The sequence below is a fragment of the Poromitra crassiceps genome (assembly GCF_964638095.1).
Source record: "Poromitra crassiceps genome assembly, chromosome: 2".
Lineage (NCBI taxonomy): Eukaryota > Metazoa > Chordata > Actinopteri > Beryciformes > Melamphaidae > Poromitra > Poromitra crassiceps.
The window spans coordinates 48,688,519-48,711,511 of NC_139624.1; the positions used below are offsets into that span (position 1 = coordinate 48,688,519).

Genomic DNA, 22,993 nt, shown 5'->3' on the forward strand with positions numbered 1-22,993 from the left:
ATCAAATTTGCCTCAAACATCGACTTGGACTCAAGGATGATCTGATTAGATTTTGGTGGTCAAAGGTCAAAGGTCAAAGTCACTGTAGTCTCGCTAGCCAGCCTCTCTTCCTTTCCGTCAGAGAGTCTGGCGTCGCAGGTTTCCATTGTGGGATTGCGAAAAAAATGCTCTGTTTGGGTAAACCAATCATCCTCGTCTTGGGCGGTGCTTAGCGTTAGTGCCCTTGGAAAATAGTTTCGGGGTGGAACTTGTGCCGAGCAGGCCTTCTTTATTGCACAATCCAAATTTTCTTCAAAACTTGCCATTTTCAGCGTGTAGCAACGAGTTAGCCTGTAGGTTTCTGCCGTTAGCTTTCTACGCTAGCTAGTTAGCGTCGTTGTTTTCACATTCGGCGGCCGGGAGCATTACAGCGACACACATGGGAGCTGATTGACATGGTCGGAGCCAATGACAAAGCGTGTGACAGAGCTTGCAAGCGGGGGAGCGGATATCCTGCTGCCACCGAAACAGCCGCTCGAATGGGAGAGCAGCTTTAGAGCAGGGGAGGGCTTATCCCTGTTGCCTGTTTCCATGGCGCCAGACTCTCTGACGGAAAGGAAGAGAGGCTGGCTAGCGAGACTAAAGTCACTGTGACCTCTCGAACACCATTTTCAAGCTTGTTAATGCGATATCTCAGGAATGCCTTGGCGGAATTTAATCAAATTTGCCTCAAACATTGACTTGGACTCAAGGATAAACTGATTAGATTTTGGTGGTCAAAGGTCAAGGTCACTGTGACCTCTCGAACGCCATTTTCAAGCTTGTTAACGCGATATCTCAGGAATGCCTTGATGGAATTTCATCAAATTTGCCTCAAACATCGACTTGGACTCAAGGATGAACTGATTAGATTTTGGTGGTCAAAGGTCAAGGTCACTGTGACCTCTCGAACGCCATTTTCAAGCTTGTTAACGCGATATCTCAGGAATGCCTTGACGGAATTTCATCAAATTTGTCTCAAACATCGACTTGGACTCAAGCATGAACTGATTAGATTTTGGTGGTCAAAGGTCAAGGTCACTGTGACCTCTCGAACGCCATTTTCAAGCTTGTTTAACGCGATATCTCAGGAATGCCTTGACGGAATTTCATCAAATTTGTCTCAAACATCGACTTGGACTCAAGGATAAACTGATTACATTTTGGTGGTCAAAGTTCAAGGTCACTATGACCTCATGAACGCCATTTCCAAGTTCGTTAACGCAATATCTCAAGAACGGCTTGATAGAATTTATTCTGATTTGGCTCAAACATCGACTTTGACGCAAAGATTAACTGATTTAATTTTGGTTATCAAAGGTCAAGGTCACTGTGACCTCTCAAATGCTATTTTCAAGCTTGTTAACGCGATATCTCATGAATGTTTTCATGGAATTTCTTCGAATTTGCCTCAAACGTCCACTTGGACTCAAGGACATTTTGGTGGTCAAAGTTCAAGGTCACTGTGACCTCACACACCCAATTTTCAAGCTCTGTAACGCAACATCTCACGAGCGCCTTGACGGAATTTCTTCCAATTTGCCTCAAATGGCGATTTGGACTGTAGAATGAACTAATGGCAGAGGCATAACTCCGCGTTGCGGTCGTTCTAGTTAGTGTTAATCTGTAGCCGATGCAGTGGCAGTATGTGTTTTAGTGTTATCTGTAGCCGATGCAGTGACAGTATCTGTTTTAGTGTTAATCTGTAGCCGATGCAGTGACAGTATGTGTTTTAGGGTTAATCTGTAGCCGATGCAGTGACAGTATCTGTTTTAGTGTTAATCTGTAGCCGATGCAGTGGCAATATGTGTTTTAGGGTTAATCTGTAGCCGATGCAGTGACAGTATGTGTTTGTGTTAATCTGTAGCCGATGCAGTGACAGGATGTGTTTTAGTGTTCATCTGTAGCCGATGCAGTGACAGGATGTGTTTTAGTCTTAATCTGTAGCCGATGCAGTGACAGTATGTGTTTTAGTCTTAATCTGTAGCCGATGCAGTGACAGGATGTGTTTTAGTCTTAATCTGTAGCCGATGCAGTGACAGGATGTGTTTTAGTCTTAATCTGTAGCCGATGCAGTGACAGGATGTGTTTTAGTCTTAATCTGTAGCCGATGCAGTGACAGTATGTGTTTTAGTGTTCATCTGTAGCCGATGCAGTGACAGGATGTGTTTTAGTGTTCATCTGTAGCCGATGCAGTGACAGTATGTGTTTTAGTGTTCATCTGTAGCCGATGCAGTGACAGGATGTGTTTTACTCTTAATCTGTAGCCGATGCAGTGACAGTATGTGTTTTAGTGTTCATCTGTAGCCGATGCAGTGACAGGATGTGTTTTAGTGTTCATCTGTAGCCGATGCAGTGACAGTATGTGTTTTAGTGTTCATCTGTAGCCGATGCAGTGACAGGATGTGTTTTAGTCTTAATCTGTAGCCGATGCAGTGACAGTATGTGTTTTAGTGTTCATCTGTAGCCGATGCAGTGACAGTATGTGTTTTAGTGTTCATCTGTAGCCGATGCAGTGACAGGATGTGTTTTAGTCTTAATCTGTAGCCGATGCAGTGACAGGATGTGTTTTAGTCTTAATCTGTAGCCGATGCAGTGACAGTATGTGCGTGACAGAGACTGGCTGAGCCTCGGCTGTGGTCGGGACTTGGGTGGAAACTTGACGACTGTCTTTCAGCGCTGCCTATTCCTGTTTGCTCACCCCCTCACTCCCCCCTCCGCCAATCTCTAACACCTTCATGCCAGTAAAGACTTTCTCACCAAGCGCTTAGAATAGATTTTTAGTATATTAGTGAAGTTTTTACCGTGTTGTCTGCCAATTTAGAGGTCTGGGGCGAGGTGTTAATGCAGATTTAATCATGGCATCACTCTGTGTGTGTGTGTGTGTGTGTGTGTGTGTGTGCGTGCGTGCGTGCGTGCGTGCGTGCGTGCGTGCGTGCGTGCGTGCGTGCGTGCGTGCGTGCGTGCGGCAGTGGCATTGAGGAATCCAAATTAAGTTCGACCACCTGGTACAATAAATTAAGGCAATTGTTTCAGTGATGTTTTCTTCAGGGCCTCAGTAACTGGGTTTCCATCCAAATGTATCGCATAATCCAAGCGAATTTTGTGAAAATCCGCAAAATAAAATGCGAATTTATGCATGTTTCCATTCAGTTTTGTTTAGCGAGTTTTGGGAGTCGGCAGGTTGAGCAGTCGGTGGCGCTTCTCGTCAGGAGGAGGCGTAACGTGCCTGTGTGCCTGTAAGAGATCTCTATCAGCGGAGACCTGCTTTGATTCACCCGGTGACGGTGATGATCACCGTCCTCATCGTCGTAAAGTCGCCTTCAAAGCATGATGTTAGATTATAACGAACTAGTTGTGTGGCTTAGCCTTCCCAAATGTTGAGGGTCGTTTTTTTAGAATTTAATACATAGAATTGGGAACGTTACATTCAATTTCATTCAGACTGCCTGGCGCTAATCGCCACCATTTCCCCCTGGAGTAGCATAAAGCGGAAGTGAAGTCACATCTGGTACGTCATCGTTAATTCGCAAACTCTGTTTCCATTGCAAAAGTTCGCATCTTCCTACTGTCGATACGCTGATAAATCCACCCCCTCCAAGCATAAAAACATTTATGCGATATTTCGACCTTTATTCGAATTTCTGGTGTTTCCATTCAAGTTTATATTCGCATTTTGGGTAAATGCGAATATCCAGAGGTGGATGGAAACCCAGTTAGTGACGGCCAAAGACACCAAATATCAGTGCGCACACACACGCACGCACGCACGCACACACACACACACACACACACAGAGCAGTGATGTTTTGATCAGGGCCTCAGCGACAGCCAAAGACACCAAATATCAGTGGTTCTCAAACTTTTTGTTCTTGTTTTTCCATGATCCCCCTCCCCCGCTTTCTCCCCAATTGTACTTGGCCAATTCCCCCTGCTGTCCCAGTCGTTGCTCCACCCCCTCTGATCGGAGTTGTAGACTAGCACATGCCTTTTTCCTCTGATATATGTGTGTGTCTTTTCACCTGACAGAAAGGAGTTTCACCGGCAGGACGTATCGCATTGGAGGATCGCGCTATTCCCCCCAGTTCCCCTCCCCCGAACAGGCACCCAGACCGCCCAAAGGAGGCACTAGTGCAGCGAGGGCTGTCGCTTTTTCCAAAAATAAAGTTCGAACAAATTACCCCCCTCCCCCACACGCAGACGATTAATTTATAATTTATGAAGTCGCTGGGATACCACACACATTTGCAACAGCACAGCGGAGCTCTGCACGAGAGATCCCAGCAGGCTTGGATACTACTACAGCACAGAGGCAGGCGACTGAAGCAGGCTATCACTACCAATATTGAAAGGTGCAAAACAAAATACAGATCCTGACCAACAATGTCAGTGTTGAATTCAACTAGCTGGCAGAAAATGGACAGAATTACTGGCAGATAACGTTAGATTGGTGGCAATGGAGCGACTTCATGGAAACAAGCGAGTTTAATTCACAATTGAAGACTTGTAATGTTACTCACATTGGGTTGAAAACAGGAACGAATGTGAAGTTTCTTCTTTAAAGAGCATGGGGCAGGTTAGAGACCCCAATCAGTCAATGTGTAGGTGAATTATGGAGGAACTTGATTTTCACATTAAGACACTTACATATACACTACAGTGACTTCTGGGGTCGTTTTATTTTTTGAACTTTTATTTTGACATCTTGGACCCCAAAACTCTGACGTCAGTGTAGGGAGTCGCCAGGCATGCCCGTCTGTCCCTCTGTCTGTAGTCACTTAGGTCAGGGCTGTCAGTCACACACTATGGATGCTAACGCCGGTTTTCAGGAGGAAGAGGAGGTAGCAAATGTTTATGCACATGCATGTGATGGTCCTCAGGCTAATTTTGACAGTGAAAGAGAGCAGGAACAGCCCACAACGGACCGCGGAGAGAGAGTTGTGAAGGAGCTTGAAAGCAGCGGAGGCGGGCCGAGGTGCGGACTGTAATTTGACACACACACAAGCGAGCGGAGGCGGGCCGAGGTGCGGACTGTAATTCGATACACACACACGCACGCACGCACACACACACACACACACACACACACACACACACACACACACACACACACACACACACACACACACACACACACACACGCGCGCGCAAAAGTGACGTATGTGTCCAGCCATCTGGCCGAGAGCCGAAGTCCCGAACACAGTGAGAAAAGCTGCTGCTGCAGCGGGGTGCATATTGTCCGGCCAGCCGACCGAGAGGCATGCGAGCCGGGCACAGTTGGGGTGTGTGAGGTGGCTGGCTGTGGAGGTGGCGGTTTCTCCTCCTCCTTCTTTCTCTTTTCACAGCAGAGCGGACCCCAGAGCAGAGCAGAGCAGAGCAGAGCAGAGCAGAGCAGAGCAGCGGTGGAGGAAGGAGCCGCAGCCTCCCCCTCCCTCGAGTGAAGAGAGCGTATCACACAGCGTAGACACACACACACACACACACACACACACACACACACACACACACACACACACACACACACACACACACACACACACCGAGAGAGAGAGAGAGAGAGAGAGAGAGATAGAAAGAGAGTGTCACGCAGACAGGCAGCAGCAGCAGAGTGGAGCTGACAGCTTGTTATCTGCATGCAGTAACCTGGCGACACCCGACCCAAAACTCACTGACAACGACTTACTACAGGCAGCTACTGACTAAATGACTAACTATATACTAAAAACTAACTAGTGATTAACCTACCAACTAACCGACCGACTAACTGGCTGACTGATTGACTTTGACTAGCGTACGTACCTGACCTGCTATCTGTCCTGAAATACGACTGATTTGACCATGGATTTGACGAGAGTGGGAGGGGAGAGGGAGACACGCACGCGGAAGCCACTCCCCACTGTGACGTAGCAGGCTTTTTCTAACAGAATAAAAGTCTGTTATTTCCTTCTGAAAAAGGAAGGTGTTTTTCTCCATATTTTTTTTCAAACTTTTTTTTTTTTTTTTTAATGATGCATTAACTTTTCAAATGGACATAGGGACAAGGTTAAGTATACATTTAGCAAAGGAATTACCCTGCTCCATGCTCTTTAACATTTTCACACAACCGATTTCTGCTCCTCCTCCCCTCCTCCTCCTCCTCTCTAGCCTGGTAAACCAGCCGGTCACGTGAACTCACATTTCATTTCGTTCCTCGTTTCCGTATGGCCCCATCCCCTTGGTGGAATCTTAGCAGAAACTGCAAAGCAGACGAGCCAAACAGCGACCCGCCTCGTAGTTGACATAGTGACCGGCCAATCAGGGACGCCACTAGCAAAACAGTAATGGCTGCCTCCTTGCCAAATGTTGAGCAGTGAATGTCATGAAATATTTTATATTTTATAGATATATCCTTTTGGAATGTTAAAATGTTTTATCAACAATGTTTCTGTGATTTTCTCCATCCAGACATTGACGAATGCCTGGAGAACAATGGAGGCTGCGACCACTTCTGCCGCAACACCGTCGGTTCCTTCGAGTGCAGCTGCCAGAAAGGCCACAAGCTGCTCACTGACGAGCGGACGTGCCAAGGTCAGTGACCCACAGCTGCTAATCTCACCCAGTCCAATCACATTGCTTTGAACTCCTTTGCCAGGTTGGAGCGCCGGCCACTGACAAGCACTCAACATGTTCTCAAAACCTGCATTTTAGGCCCAATTCATGGTCACTCTAGTGAGCCAGGCGCAAGGGGGCGCAAGCCAAAAATTATGATGTCATTGCGCTAGGCGCGTCGGGGGCGAGGCCTCCGCGACCGCTCCTGCGTACCCGAAGATTTTTCTATCAGCACGCACTCCCGGGACGTGCTGCGCATTGCAAGTCCACTGAGCCGTGTTTTGACCACATTTCTTGACCCATGTGGTTAAACTGGTGTAATTTGTAACTGTTCATTTTTTGTCATTTCAAGTAAATGTGATGTGTTAAAGAGATAAAGCTGCACAAAGTAGGCCTGTGGTTCGCAAATGGCTCATTTCCACCACATATAACAGCACAGTACAGCTCTACTCGACCTGGGCTCTGTACCACGAATGTTGTATAAGAAGATCCAGGATCTGTCCCTTGATCTGGTTTGTCTAAACCAGATCAGCTCAATTGTAGTTAACTTGTACTACAAACGTCGATTGCCACTCGTTAACTCAAACCAGGTTTTTCTAATCAAGCTGAGAGCTCGTGCACATGAAAATGCCCGTGCACTGGAGCTCGTGCCCGCAATAGAGGCGTGGTTTTTAACAACTGCCAATCACAGTGCAATATGGACTGCTCCAAAACTCCTACAGCGCCAGACACACCTATTCCTCATTGAATGAAACAAATGAATACAAATCTGCGTTGGATATTATTACTGTTCCCGAATGACTGTCTAAAGTGACCACTTTTATCCACACCAGTAATTTCTTTGAAGAGCGGTTTCTACCTCCACGTATCCTACAGCAGCTCAATTCACCCTCTCAATAAACTCAATAAAACCGGCATATCTTTTTTGTGAGTGGAAGCAATGTGTAATCTATCTCAGTCTAAAATCCGTATGTATAGACCATTTAGGCTCAATGAATAATAATGATCTCATGATGTGTTTAGTCGCACTGATTGAATAATTCCTATAGGCTAATCAAAAAAAAAAAAAAGATAATAAAAAAAAAAAATGCTTCTGAACTGAATCGACATGGTACGTGCGGGCATAGATTTCATTTATAAAAAATTGCCTATTTTGTGGTCACATATATAGGCTATTGTCAGCAGAGTCGCATATCTCCATATTTCATATAATGATGCTGGAAATATGAAGTTCAATCACATCATACAGGCCAAAAGCAACACAGTTGCAGCTGCAAAATGCAGGAGTAGCCTAGATATGAATCATCTTAATATGGGATCGCCTGTGTGCAGGTGATCCCATATTAAATTGCTTAGATGTAGTAGGCTATTCTAGCATGACCATTTCAATTCCAACCCAACGTCAGTCTCAGCTCCGTTGCGCACAGGCACCGTGCGCTTTGGAGACGTTTATGTAACCTTTTTATACCGGTTTAGTGATATTTCTCCACTCACTATTCAGCTGCAATCGATCAGCGGGGTCAAACAACGTATCTAGGCTACTTGAGAGCACAAAAATGATTATATAAAAACATATTCCAAAGTGGTAAGTAGGGCTTAATTAAAATATAGCCTGCAACAAGTGCAAGGCTTTACTCCTTGATTAATTCAACATTACAATTCGTGCTCCTTCCTCGATGGGAAACTCATCCAGAAAGTGGTTGGCCATTTTTCCAAACTGCTGATTCGATTGGTTCGTGGGCGGTGCCTTTTAAGGTCTAATCTTATCCTTGCAACTTAACCTGCTGTGGACCAGGTTAAGTGTGAAGCAAGTTGCTATGGAAATATATGTCGGTAAGAAGTTAACTTGCTTTGTAGTACGGCTAAACCAGGTTTAAACCCAAACTTATCAGGATCAACCTAAATCTTGCTTTGTAGTACAGGCCTCTGGTCTTACTCGTCTCTACTTGATATAGACTCTGTTTCCATAGCAAGTTTACTCGCCTCCGCCCACACCTGGTCGTCATAGCGACCGCATATCTGTCCTCCGCCCATAGCCGAAGTAGCCTATAATGTATAACGTTAAAATTAAATCCATACACTGAACTTTTAAACTGGTTATTAAATACTGGTGCCTCTAAATGACCTACAGTGTACATGGGCAAATGTGACAATCGGCTAGGAGAATGGATATCACTTTGTTGTTACTCAAACTCACATGCATGCGCTGCGCGAGGGACGGGAGTACGCTACGGGAAGAAGGGAAGCCAGCCCACTACCCCGGCGGCAACTCACCAGGCAAAACCACGGCTTCACTAAACCCCCACCTCCAGCCTAGCGGAGCCGACGTAGCACACAACTACAAAGGGCTTCCCGAGGAGCGGACTTTTTCTCTCTCAAAACAATTGAAAACCACCGTCATGTTAAAGGCCCAATCTGTCAAAACTCACTATTACTGACGCCGGTGGCCGTTAGTGTAACTGCAGGCAGCGTGTGAACGAGCTGACGCGCGGGCACCATCCTCGCACGCGCACAAGCAGTTGCCTGGCAACAGCAGAGCTGTTCGTTGCTTTGTAACGTTAACTCATAAAAGTCACTTGAAAACGGCAACCTGGACATTTATCGGTCAGATCAGCCTCGAGATGCCCAGGAAGGATTCTGGATGAATTAGGTGACGTTATTGTGGCATGTTTGGTCGTGTTTTGGCTTGCGTTGGCTGCGGGCAAGTCGATACTCATGTTAGCACAAGCCAGGAAATAGCCTGCTCCCCCTGTATGTACGGTACCCTGTAATGCCTGGAGTTGACCAAACTGAACAATCAAACAATGTTTCATAAGCATAACAGTAACGTTAGGCATATTTACGACTGTTAAATTCATTATCCACACAAGACGGTAACGTTATTAGTGGGGCTGGTGGCTGGTGGTAATTTCTATAAATGTAAATTAACTCATTGAGTGCCAGCCACTTTTGGAGCAGTAGCGTAGCCAGACTCGGCTCATTGGGTGTGCCACAGAAAGCCAGGGTGTGCCAGGGGGCGGACCATTTGGTGGCGGCCGCGAGGCCGCCGGCAAATTTTTTTTGGGTCTTTTCAAACCAGATTTAGAGGAATATTTGTGTGTTGTTTGCTCCTTTTCGCACTCATTATTAGCAGGTAGAAGCAGTCAATTAAATTGTATTTTTTGGCAACATGTAAAACCACTTTGTTTAGTATCTCAAAAAAGTCTCACCTACTTTTTCCAATGAGTGTTCTAGTCGGGAAAGAACGCAAATTTGGTTGGCATGTTCGTGTGGACCCGTATATTATTAGAAATCTGAGACGCATGCAGATGCATGACTGAAAAGTCTCCTGGCTAACGTTAAATGCGAAGGGACACGCCGCCAACATCTTCACTGTGCGTGGCGTGCATTAGAAAGTGCGTTTCACAGTGATACATGGGGGCTGCTAGTACTGTTAACGCTAGTTAGATAGTACAGTAGTGTGGCAGTCTCTAATATGCTACCGCCGTTCATTCCCCCAAAAGCACACACAACAGCGCTAGAAACAATCACATACATGTTGTGACTTGTGTACTCACCATGCGATCATCAAATAATAATCCAAAGTACGCGAAACTGTCATTTTCAAAGTAAATCCATAGCGAGAGGAACCAGCAAGAGTGGTTCCAAGAGGGTTACCTCTCTGCAACGAAAATCACTTCCTTGTTTGCCTGAGACACATGGGTACACATGCGTCTCAGGCAAACAAGGAAGTGATTTTCGTTGCAGATGGGAACGCTCTTTGCTACTTATTTTCTCTATGGATTTACTTGCAGGCGGACAGTTGGACACAGTGCATGACAGCGTTGACATGTGTTTTGCAGACAAAACAAAACACTTTTTTACCCCATTTTTTTGGGTGCGCCAGTGGCCTGTCTGGGTGGCATTTGCACACCCTAGCGCACCCGTGGCTACGCGCATGTTTTGGAGAAAGGAAGCTCCCAGTGCCAGAGTTTCAGAGCGTTTTCAGTGATTTCTCAAGGCCCACAGAATATTGTGTGATATTACTATGTAAACACCGAACACGCACAAAGAACGAGGAGACTATCTTCTATCATCTGCAAAAAAAAGTTTATTGATACCATTTTCCGTTCTTTAGTTATGAGCCGGAGAAGATAGGCTGTTTTGAACAAAAAGACAGGTTTCAAATTATAAGCTGAGATATTCAGCCTTTTGTGAAATGAAGCATTTCAAGCACATTCACTGACTCTAGCTAATATTTTCTGATGTAGTGACGTGGTGTAGTTCTGTGGAGCCTGCGTGCCCCACCCCCCTCTCCCCCCCTCAGCTGCAAACTCCTCCCCACACGCACCCAGTCTATTTTCGGAGCCTCCGTTTTTGCGCCGGGCGGCTCCCGGGCGGCTCCCAGCGCGACAAGGAAATGCCAAACGAGACTGCAGGGAAAGGTTTGGCCCTTCGGCGTCGGGTGCTGCCTTTCTGGCGGGTAATCGTGTGGAGAAACTATATGCAGACAGACAGACAGAGGCAGAGGAGCTCAGTTGTGGGCGCGGATTGACTGATGTTCGCAGCCAACTTCAGCTGCAGACAGAGCAATCTATATGGCTCTGGCTGCAGCATGCATCGGTTTCTCTTTGATCACGGCTTTTTCCTGCAGTTTTCCGGACCTTTCTGTAATCTGGAGAGCACTGTCGCCACCTAATGAGTCCATAAAATAGGTTATACACCTTCAATAGCTCCCATATTTGTACAGGAGATGCCTGATGCTTTGATCCACGTCCCACCGTCAAAAAACGCAATTGACGAACATACTCGTCCTTGGCACTCTACGTTACTAAACGAAATGACGAACATACTCGTCCATGGCACTCAATGAGTTAATATTAGTTAGCCGCGATTAGCATCAAGCTAAAGTTACTAGTATGCAGCCAACAACCAACTGCAGTCAGAGCCTGCTGGCTGCGGGAAGTGGATACTCACGTTAGCAGAAGCCAGGAAATAGCCTGCTCCCCCTGTATGTACAGTACCGTCCAAACTGAACAGTCAAACAATGTACCGTAAGCATAACAGACAGTAGGCTAACGTTAGGCATATTTCCGACTGTTAGATTAATTATCAACACAAGACAGTAACGTTATTAGTGGGGCTGGTGGTAATTTCTATAAATATAGCTAAATCTATTAGTTAGCCGAGTATAGCATCAAGCTAACATTCAGGCAGACACACCACCGCAGCTAAATGCAGTCAAACAATAATGTTCCATGACCATAAGCATAACGGTAGTAACGTTAGGGTTGCATTACTTCACACAAGACGGTAATGTTAGCAGTTTCTGACCAGGTGGTCAGATACTTGTACTACGGAGTGACAGTAAAAATCTTGAATCTTGAAAATCCATTAGCAAGCAGCTAACGTTATCTGGTCAAAACCACATTACAGTAGCTACAAGCAGAAAGTTCCCTTCATGAACCCGAAAACACAGTCCTGACTCTAGTTTCCCCCCGATGTCGGTCACATTGCTGCTGTCTGGCCAGACGGGCTTCATTAGATAAATATTTATTTATTTAGTCTGGACTTTTTCTGGAGTCTGTGTTGTTTCCTTTAGCTAGCAGCTAGCCACGAGCGTAACGTTAAAAGCTACTTCAGCCATTTCCTGTTAGCGTCTAGGACAAGAGCACAAGCTTGTGAACGCGCGAGACGTCACATCCTCTAGCTGTGGCGGGAGATGCTATCCACTTCGAAACTGCGGTTTTTCCATATATCTTCTGAACGGCTGGTCGGAGAGAAACGCCCCTGGTCGCCATTTTTAAGTTACGTCAAGGCGCATTCACTCAGTGCCAATAATAAACACTTTGTGCACATTTATTTCTCGCCAAAACCAACGGAATGGGCCTTTAAAGCTGAGCAAGGAGATCGATTTTATTTCACCAGAGCCGAAGGCAGCAACATAAAAGACTGATGGAAATAACAGAAGATAAGGTAAGCCTCACTAAACTGGTATCCAGCATTGACAGTAGATACAGTAAACACGATTCTGCCAGACCAATCAGTCATCTGCAGTGTTTTCACATCACTGTATGGTACCGGGTCCACAGCGCTGGAACCTCAACAAAGCAGGGACCAAAACTAGCATGACTCAACCCCCACTCAACCCAGGCTGTCCACGTTTTTGATCGGTGGAATGAGACAAAAAAGCGAGACGAGCTGGGCGGGGCCGCGCTGATACCAGCGGTGGAAATGGGCCAAAAGTGGGGTCCGGGGACCCCCATGGGTCCTTCAGGAAAAAGGGGAATAATGTATTTTCACTATAATATCATCCATAAGTAGCACAATTACAGAATGTATGACTATTTTGGTCATAGGCAGAAGCGTCATGCCCATTGTAACTGAGGGGGCAATTGATTTTTGAGAGAGTTTTTTTTTTTTTTTTTTTAAACATAGGCTATAATAATAGGCTGTGTATGGTAGTTGAAACATAGTTTCAAGTTGACATTTATTTATGTTTGTAGTTAAAACAAAAACATAAATACTGTATAGGCTACATACAGTACAACACAAAAGGCTGTTATTTACCCTTTGTCGCCACCTGGTGAGTAAATATATATGTAACTAAAACCATTAAAATTGACAACCTAGATGAGACTAATGGAAGAGAAAAGATTTCTACCTTCTGAAAAGGCAATACCAGCCAAAATAAACATTGTGTTACATTGCTTTGAAACGTGTGGTCTCCCTTTTTTGTCAAGTCCATTGAGCCTGGGCAGTGGCAATGTACTTAGTCTGGTGATTATGGATCTTTCCAGGAGGCTGAGCAGTTTGGAAAATAGCCTTATGGTTACACCTGCTCTGTCTGTTAATTTAAAATGAGATATTCGTCTAAATCTGGCTTCCAACCCCCCAAAAATTCGGCCCAGAGTTCGCCCCCTCAGATTGTTGGCTTGCATGACGCCCCTGGTCATAGGTTTCATATATTTTCTGCAATTAAATAACTAAAAGCAAACATCTTATCAGATGGGCGTCCGTCGTCTAATTTATCTCAGTTTAGGGGTCCTTGACATGAAAAAGACCGACAATACCAGCCAGCCCCCGTTCACTACACACATCCCGGATCATCCCGCTATATTCAGCCAGCCTCCCCGCACTAACGTTACATCAAATGGCATCAAAACAGCCTTCTGCTTGCATTGCCTGCCCATGAGCGGTGCAACTCTGCGCATTAACTTTTAACAACCATACAGCCCCTCACTGCATGAAATGATGTCCACCCTTTGCACAACGTGCAATGATGCGATCGCAATGAAGAGAGGGCCAAAGTCACCCCCTCTTCCAGCATAAGCATATGAACCAACAATGGCCATATAGCCTACTTAGCCATACTATCAATCAATCAATCAATCAATCAATCAATCAAACCTTTATTGACAGACACTTAGTCCATAGATGTCACATACACAATTACAAAGGACACAAAGCACGTACTGTAATGCCTGGTTCAGACTACACGAATTCAGCCCGATAATAGACCGATTTGGTCGTGCGCGACAGATTTTCAGCGTCGGGCCCGAATATGACCGTCGGGGACGACGATCGGCCGTCTTCACCTCTTGTAGTGTGACATAATCAAAGACCAGCGTCGGGACCAGTCGGGACGTCTAGGACGCCTCACGACGCCCCGACGAAAAGACTGGCATGTCAGTCTTTTGGACATGGTTTCGCCTAGTGTGACACCCCTGAAGACAGGTATCAGGTCCTGGGGAGACTGCTCGATACAGATTTCACCCGCTCGCACTCACCGCTCCGCTCCGCTCAAAAGAATAAAAGAGATAAAAAGGCCAGGGTGTTTTAATTTGCTTAACGCCTGGGCAATGGGCATTGCTCACTACAAACATGAGCTCAGCAGAGTCGGCTGCATGTTCGTTTCTCTTCCTTCTCGTCTCGCAGCAGCTGGCAAGAAAATAGTGGGCGTGCACATGAAGTAGGCTGGAGCGGACATCACAGTGCATCACAGTAGAGCCTGTCACTCATCCAAATAACGTTAATTCTGCAAGGGATATATATAGCACCTGGATTACATACATGTTTCACATAGGGTTGTGTTTGGATTTCAATGTTTTATTTTGCCCAATATTGAAATGTTTTACAATTGCATGTTGTGCTAACATAAACATTATTTCTATCTACCACTTTAGCCTATTTAGGCTGATTTGGTTGCTATTTCTTGTCAATGTAGTGGCCTCAATGCATGCTGGGAGATTTCGTTCACAGGTCCGCCTCCCCGACGACCTGTGAACTCGCTGACGACAGCAGACGACGTGATGACGGTGGCATACGATGCTCTGTCGGTGTTAAGCGAGAATACACTTGTAGTGTGGCCAGTCTCCCGACCAAGACATGTCACGAATTTATGGCAGTATGATGGCCTCGTCTGACATGGTGACATCGTGAACGACAAAACATATCGTGTAGTCTGATCCTGGCATAAGAGCACAATAAAAGAACAAAAGCATTATAAAAGAGAATCATACCAGAATTTCCACATATGTGACTGGTATCTCACAGTGCTTAGCCCAGGATCAGTGAGCAACTTAATAATGACATTCTGAGACACGTTCAATCGACCTGTACCTCAGATTTCTCAGGAGCGCCTGGAAAGTGGCCACCCCCGCCTTACAGAACAGGTCACTAGCACTGCTCCACCTGGGCTTTTTCAGCAAGATGCGCATGCAGTCATTATAGGCAACCTGAAGTTTATGGATGCTTGCCTTCTTAAACTTTACCCACAAGGGGGCAGTATAGATAGGGGTACAGTAAGCCCTAAAGAGTGTGATCTTAACATCATCAGAACAGGAGTGGAATTTCCTGACCAACATGTTAGCCTGAATGTATAACACACGTTGCTGTCTATACATATCATCATCATCACCCATATGGTCAGTGATGAAGTGGCCCAGATATTTAGTTTTATCACAGACACATAGAGCATGCTCAGACAAATGAAAAACAGGAAAAGCAAGATCCCTGTCCTCTTTCGTTCTACAGATCATAACACTCTTCTTAGCATTGTATTTAACAAAATAAAAAAATATTCAGCAGTTGTTGAAACCCAGCGCTGCTGTGCGAGAAGATCGCCAGGTCATCCGCATACATAAGATGGTTAACCAGGGCGTTACCTACTGTATCATACATCCCGTTCTGCAGCCTCTTAGCTGGACAGAGAGATCATCCATGTATAGATTGAAGAGAGCAGGGGAGAGTAGCCCCCCTGCCGTACCCCATTACCAACACCAAAAGGGGTAGAGACCCTGTTGCCCCATTTTACCTGCATACTCTGGTTGGCATACCAGTATGCCAGGATGCGTATTATGCTGCCAGGCACACCTCTTTGACTCAATTTTAAAAACAGCTTATGATGATTGACTCGATCAAAAGCCTTAGATGCATCAATAAAACCAACTAAAACAGAGGAGTTCTGCCTTTTATAGGCTTCGACAACCTCCTTCAATGCATAGATACACAAATCAGTGCTATGCTTGGCCTTAAAGCCAAATTGATTATCAGAGCTAGAAATAAACATACGATCTAATAAAACCATTTCAAATACTTTGGAACTAAAAAAATAAGGGAATTGTCTGCACACTGATTGGAAGCTCCCGCTTTTATTTGCGCTCAAGGAAGGCAAGCTTTCGACCCTATCGGGTCTTCATCAGGCAAATGCCATTTGCCAAATGCCATTTGCCTGATGAAGACCCGAAAATCCCTTTCCGCTCCCTGCAAGCTCTGCCATTGGCTCCGACTGACCGGCTCTGACCATTATGGATTTCCTTTCCGCTCCCTGCGTGTCACTCCTATAGTTAAGTTATCCTTTATTTATCCCCTTGGGGAAATTCATCCTCTGCATTTGACCCATCCTCACTAGGAACCTTCCTAGAACTAGGAGCAGTTCTAGGAACTAATTCTATATCCCTCCATCGCTATGAAACAACAACAACAACACTAGCTCATTGCTAGTAGCAAGTAGCAATTTGCTACATGCTGAAAATTGTAAGTTTGACTACACATCGCTTGACTCTCGGTCACGTCCACTCCATGTTGATCGGGTAAAGCGCAGCATGCGAGCATGCCACCTACGAGCATGCCGCCTATGAGCATTGTTATTCAGCTTTTCACTGAGCTTGAATTTAGAATTTAGCCTAACTTTGTAGCGTCATTTAGCCTCCTCGCAACAAGCTACCATGGCATGTGGGTAGTGGTACCAATGGATGCCTTAGGTCTTCTACGTATAGACCAGAACTGCACCGCGTCATCGCACTGCACCGCGCCCCTTTTTAGGGGAATGCAGAAATCCTCTTTGACTCAGGCTGAACGGACATGACGACAGACCAGTCAACCTTAATTTATTAATATATCTCGACCGTTCAGGTTCGGGCAACGTCGCAAAATAATTAGTAGACATGTTTATCAAACCAAAAAAACAGTTGAACCCGAAATTAATGAATTGGTATTTTGTCTATGCTAGCTAAAAACACGGCAAAAATACCATCACAACAATGCAATTCATTCTTTCTATCCCCCAAAAAGGGGCGCTATAGGTCTATAGGTACCAGTGTCTTCACTCTGGCTTTAAAAATGAGCCCACTACAGCCTCTGAAAGACAGTAATGTTGGTCACGGATGCAAGGGTCCTCAATGAGTAGAACTTTTTTCTCATGCACACATCCACGACCCACGCAAAATGGCCCCGCGACTCACTTTTGGGTCCCGACCCACCAGTTGAGAAACACTGGCTTAGACGACAGCTAGTCTTCCTGGGGTCCAAGACAACAATACAAATTACATGACAGACAAACAATGAAATAAAATACAACAAAAAACCCACTAACAAATAAGAAAAAGAGAATGAAAGAAAAAGAAAGAACGAATTAAGAGCCAATTTAAATACATTTGTCACTGATATTACCAATGTAATGTCTTTGAATGTCTGGGGTCCCAATATTTCTGTGATGTCAAAGTGGGGTCAGAAGCAAAAAAAATAATTTGTGAACCCCTGGGGGATGTGGGTGGTGGGAGCAGCCATGGTATCATAAAACTGAATGGCTACGCACGTGTATCTTAAAGCTGAATGGCTACGCACGTGTACCATAAAGCAGAATGGCTACGCACGTGTATCTTAAAGCTGAATGGCTACGCACGTGTACCATAAAGCAGAATGGCTACGCACGTGTATCTTAAAGCTGAATGGCTACGCACGTGTACCTTAAAGCTGAATGGCTACGCACGTGTATCTTAAAGCTGAATGGCTACGCACGTGTATCTTAAAGCTGAATGGCTACGCACGTGTACCTTAAAGCTGAATGGCTACGCACGTGTACCTTAAAGCTGAATGGCTACGCACGTGTATCTTAAAGCTGAATGGCTACGGACGTGTATCTTAAAGCTGAATGGCTATGCACGTGTACCTTAAAGCTGAATGGCTACGCACGTGTACCTTAAAGCTGAATGGCTACGCACGTGTATCTTAAAGCTGAATGGCTACGCACGTGTATCTTAAAGCTGAATGGCTACGCACGTGTATCTTAAAGCTGAATGGCTACGCACGTGTACCTTAAAGCTGAATGGCTACGCACGTGTACCTTAAAGCTGAATGGCTACGCACGTGTATCTTAAAGCTGAATGGCTACGCACGTGTACCTTAAAGCTGAATGGCTACGCACGTGTATCTTAAAGCTGAATGGCTACGCACGTGTACCATAAAGCAGAATGGCTACGCACGTGTACCTTAACGCTGAATGGCTACGCACGTGTATCTTAAAGCTGAATGGCTACGCACGTGTATCTTAAAGCTGAATGGCTACGCACGTGTACCTTAAAGCTGAATGGCTACGCACGTGTATCTTAAAGCTGAATGGCTACGCACGTGTATCTTAAAGCTGAATGGCTACGCACGTGTATCTTAAAGCTGAATGGCTACGCACGTGTACCTTAAAGCTGAATGGCTACGCACGTGTACCTTAAAGCTGAATGGCTACGCACGTGTATCTTAAAGCAGAATGGCTACGCACGTGTACCTTAAAGCTGAATGGCTACGCACGTGTACCTTAAAGCTGAATGGCTACGCACGTGTATCTTAAAGCTGAATGGCTACGCACGTGTACCTTAAAGCTGAATGGCTATGCACGTGTATCTTAAAGCTGAATGGCTACGCACGTGTATCTTAAAGCTGAATGGCTACGCACGTGTATCTTAAAGCTGAATGGCTACGCACGTGTACCTTAAAGCTGAATGGCTACGCACGTGTACCTTAAAGCTGAATGGCTACGCACGTGTATCTTAAAGCTGAATGGCTACGCACGTGTACCTTAAAGCTGAATGGCTACGCACGTGTATCTTAAAGCTGAATGGCTACGCACGTGTACCTTAAAGCTGAATGGCTACGCACGTGCACCTTAAAGCTGAATGGCTACGCACGTGTACCTTAAAGCTGAATGGCTACGCACGTGTACCTTAAAGCTGAATGGCTACGCACGTGTATCTTAAAGCTGAATGGCTACGCACGTGTACCTTAAAGCTGAATGGCTACGCACGTGTACTTTAAAGCTGAATGGCTACGCACGTGTATCTTAAAGCTGAATGGCTACGGACGTGTATCTTAAAGCTGAATGGCTACGCACGTGTACCTTAAAGCTGAATGGCTACGCACGTGTATCTTAAAGCTGAATTGCTACGCACGTGTATCTTAAAGCTGAATGGCTACGCATGTGTACCATAAAGCTGTATGGCTACGCCCGTGTACCATAAAGCTGTATGGCTACGCACGTGTATCATAAAGCTGTATGGCTACGCACGTGTATCATAAAGCTGTATGGCTACGCACGTGTACCATAAAACTGTATGGCTACGCACGTGTACCATAAAGCTGAATTCAAGATTCAATACTTTATTGCCATGTCAACAGAGTTGATTGGAATTTGTTTCAGTGCAGCTCTAAAAAACAGACATAAAAACAGACATAACAAATCACAGATTCAGACACAAAAGAGATTAAAAAAAGTGAAAAAAAAACTACATAAAATATGAGAGAGGCTGAAATAGATAAATAAAGTGCACAGTATTACAAGCAGCATTTGTTCATAAAAGCAGTTTCGAGCTGCCTATAAAGTGCAATTCAAGTTCAAGTTCAATTCAAGCCTATGGATTTAAGGTGCGATTTAAGGTGCGAATGCAAAGAGGGTCAGAGTTCAGGAGGCGAACCGCCTCAGGATAAGTGCTGTTCCTGAGACGGGAGGTCCTGCACCTCAGAGACTGAAGCCTCCTACCTGAGGGCAGGGGTTTAAAGAGAGAGCTAGCAGGGTGGGAGGGGTCGGCGATCACCCTCTGCATCTTGCGTTTGGTGCGTGTGGCATAGATGGAGGAAACGGATGGAAGGTCGTGGCCCATGCGCCGTGGGCTTAAAGGTTTGCCCTTGTTCTTAAACCAAGAGTAAGGGTGTATAAGAGAGCATTTTCCCCCTTGGTGCGGTTCGTTTGGGGGAGTGTGAACACAGCAATCACACTCGGATGTGGGACAAAACAAGCGGACTGAGATCGCCAAGAAAGGGTGGTCTCGGTCCGCTTTAAACAAACTCTGGTGCGGTTCGTTTGTGGTGAGAACATGATCCGACCTCGATCCGCCACAACTGCAGGAAACAGTGCGCATTTTTGGATAAACCAGCTGCCGTAGTCAGCTGCGCTGTGTGTAATGGAATGAAGAACGAGCATTTTTATCGTTTAAAAACAACATCTTCATTCAGATCCTGTTTTGGCGACTTGTGACTTGCATGGATAAACTTTGGGGGATTTTTGGCTCATCACATCAGCAGTTTGAACTCAATCAACTTACCTCTGGTTTCCATTCAATAAATGAAAACAAGTCGTGGTAATCAGAGCCAGCCTTCTTTGTGATAAGATTGTCTGGTTCAATCAGACAATCAGACTGATTGCATGTCTTCCTCGAAATGTCCGTAGGCTATTATTAAATGATTTATTAATATTTTATTCCTGACAGGACAGGTGTTCATATAGCCTATGTGTAGGCTAATCCTCTGAAGTCTCCGTGATAGTAATAGCAGATCGAAGTTGCGAGGGTCTTTGATCTTCTATCTCCAAATTCCTGATAGCCTAAATAGGCTAAATAAATACATAGGCTTACATAGGCTACATAAAATAAATAAATAACTTTCTCCCCCTCTCTCTCTCTCCCGATCCCTCCCTCTTTCTTTCTCTCTCTCTCTCCTCACACAGGGCACGCTCGACATAGCCTACAATGTAGGTCTAACAAAACGCATTCTTATAATCATATAGGAAAATCTCTGGGAATTATTTTTCCCATCCCGAGAGGCTATTAGCCTACCGGAGTGTCTCCTTGCCAATCCAGGAGGCTTGGCAATTCAGAGTGCAGTCAAACCAAACCAAACAACCGTAACTGATGTTACCTTAGTCTTGCTTGGCTTTTCTAGGGCTTTTGGAAGTTACTGTAAATATGACCGCCTATTTTCTCCAAAAAACAACACAATTGACTCAAGATATTTTTCCACATGACAAAGCAGATCTTCAATGTTCCAAAAATGACAAAAACTCATTTTTGCCAAAAATTGAGTTACCCCCTTTTAGCTTTGCAGGGCAGAATACTATTTGGACCGTTTGATTTGTGGCTGTGTGAACACAAAACGAACCAAGGCACAAATGCAACAATTGTATCAATTAAGGACCTGAATCGGAACAAAGCAAACGAACCAGAGGTGTGAATACACCCTAAAGTTCTGCCAGTGAGGAGATACTGGTTTCCAATAAAGCAGGGATACTCAACTTGCTTTGCCCGGGGGCCACTTTCGTGAAATGATAGAAGGCCAGGGCAGAGGCGGTCCTAGTGATCTGGAGGCTCCAGGCCAAGCCACAAAGGAGGCCCCTACCGGTGGCGCCCCAAAGGGGCGCCGCCGGCGCGGTTCCTTCCGGGGAAAAATTTGACCTTTTTTGGACGTATTTTTGCCATATTTAGAGGCTGTTTGAAGTTACATCCCCCCTCAGATTCAATGGGCATGACCCTCTGCATCCTCTCTCATTCTCTTTGTGAATCTTGTAATCTTTGTCACTTGTCATCTTTATATCTTTATCTTTCTTTGTCACTTGTAATCTTCATAATCATATCTTTATCTTTGTCATCTTTATATCTTTATCACTTGTAATCTTCATAATCATATCTTTATCTTTGTCACTTGTCATCTTTATACAGTAAACCAAATATAGATCACTCATTCAACTCAACATCAATCTACAAATAAACATCAATGTGTAAATAATAAGTAAACAATAAGGCACTCGCACAATACAAAGAAACATCAATAACTCAAATGAAGGCACTATCAGTGGACAGCGAACGGGCACTGCAATTTAGCATGAACAAGGAGCCACATGGCGGACGAATCCACCGCATGTAGAACACAGTATAAACGTCATTCCACACAGATAACAACAAATAATAACACTCACTTGTTCCTTGGACCCACAGCAACATATAACAACAAAAAAAACCAGCAACTGGATCAGCAAAACTACCAATAGAGTCCACTCTGTAAACCTTAAGCTCTTCGACCAGCAGCGCACTTTCTACTCTCTAACCAGCAGCGCACTTTCTACTTTCACTTTCATGCAGTTAAGTTTTGTTTCTGCTCTGCTGGCTGCTGGTCTCCTGCGGCATCAGAGGAAGGGGGGGGAATGGGCATGTCTGGACTAGTCCTTCGTCACAGATGCAGTTTTAGCACTGACTCGGGAGATACTAAAAAATAAATGCTCTGGTCTGCGAGGCCCTCTAGTGGACTAGGCTCCAGGCGGCTGCCTGTTCGGCCTGGTTCAAGGACCGCCTCTGGGCCAGGGGCCAGTTAATAAACAATCAATATACATTTTTCTGTAGCGGATTGTAGGTTTTTGGGGTGTCAGCTGGAGTTTAGTCTGACAATGTTGTGCACACCGGATAGTTAGTTAGGTTAAGTACATACATAAGTGCCTGGGTAGCGAGCAGACGGCGGTATTTGACAATTTAGCAGCTAAATCATAGATTATTGAAAGATATTCCATATTCCAGACTGAAATGCTATAACAGAAGTGGAGTATTGGCCAGAATGACATGAACATTTTGACACTTGCCATGTTCACATTACAGGCAAATCCGATTTGCTGATAAAGTCAGTAATCATCATTATCTTGGTTGGTTTCCCAAATCTGATTTTGGAGTGTGTCCGCACTGCCACAAATCTGATTCTCAAGTCGGATCTGTGTGGCCAGACCTAAACAGCCTATCTGCATGGGTTGCTATGGTAACGACGTGGCCGTCAGTAAATACGTATGTTGGTGACATGGTTTTCCTGCGCAGAAGCATTTGAT

The 22,993-nt window shown here is 45.1% G+C and overlaps 2 protein-coding genes across 3 annotated transcripts in view; both read left to right on the forward strand.

Annotated features, from left to right (window-relative positions):
• scube1 (signal peptide, CUB domain, EGF-like 1) overlaps positions 1-22,993 on the forward strand; it is a 591,791-nt gene that overhangs the window by 471,682 nt on the left and 97,116 nt on the right. For both annotated transcript variants that reach the window (XM_083632214.1, XM_083632215.1), the window contains one exon: positions 6,463-6,585. In XM_083632214.1, coding sequence (XP_083488340.1) covers positions 6,463-6,585 — 123 coding nt within the window. The remainder of the gene's footprint in view (positions 1-6,462; positions 6,586-22,993) is intronic.
• The window catches only part of mpped1 (metallophosphoesterase domain containing 1), a gene marked incomplete at both ends in the record, with an annotated part of 437,213 nt that overhangs the window by 80,586 nt on the left and 333,634 nt on the right, over positions 1-22,993 (forward strand). The gene's annotated exons all lie outside the window — the stretch shown is intronic.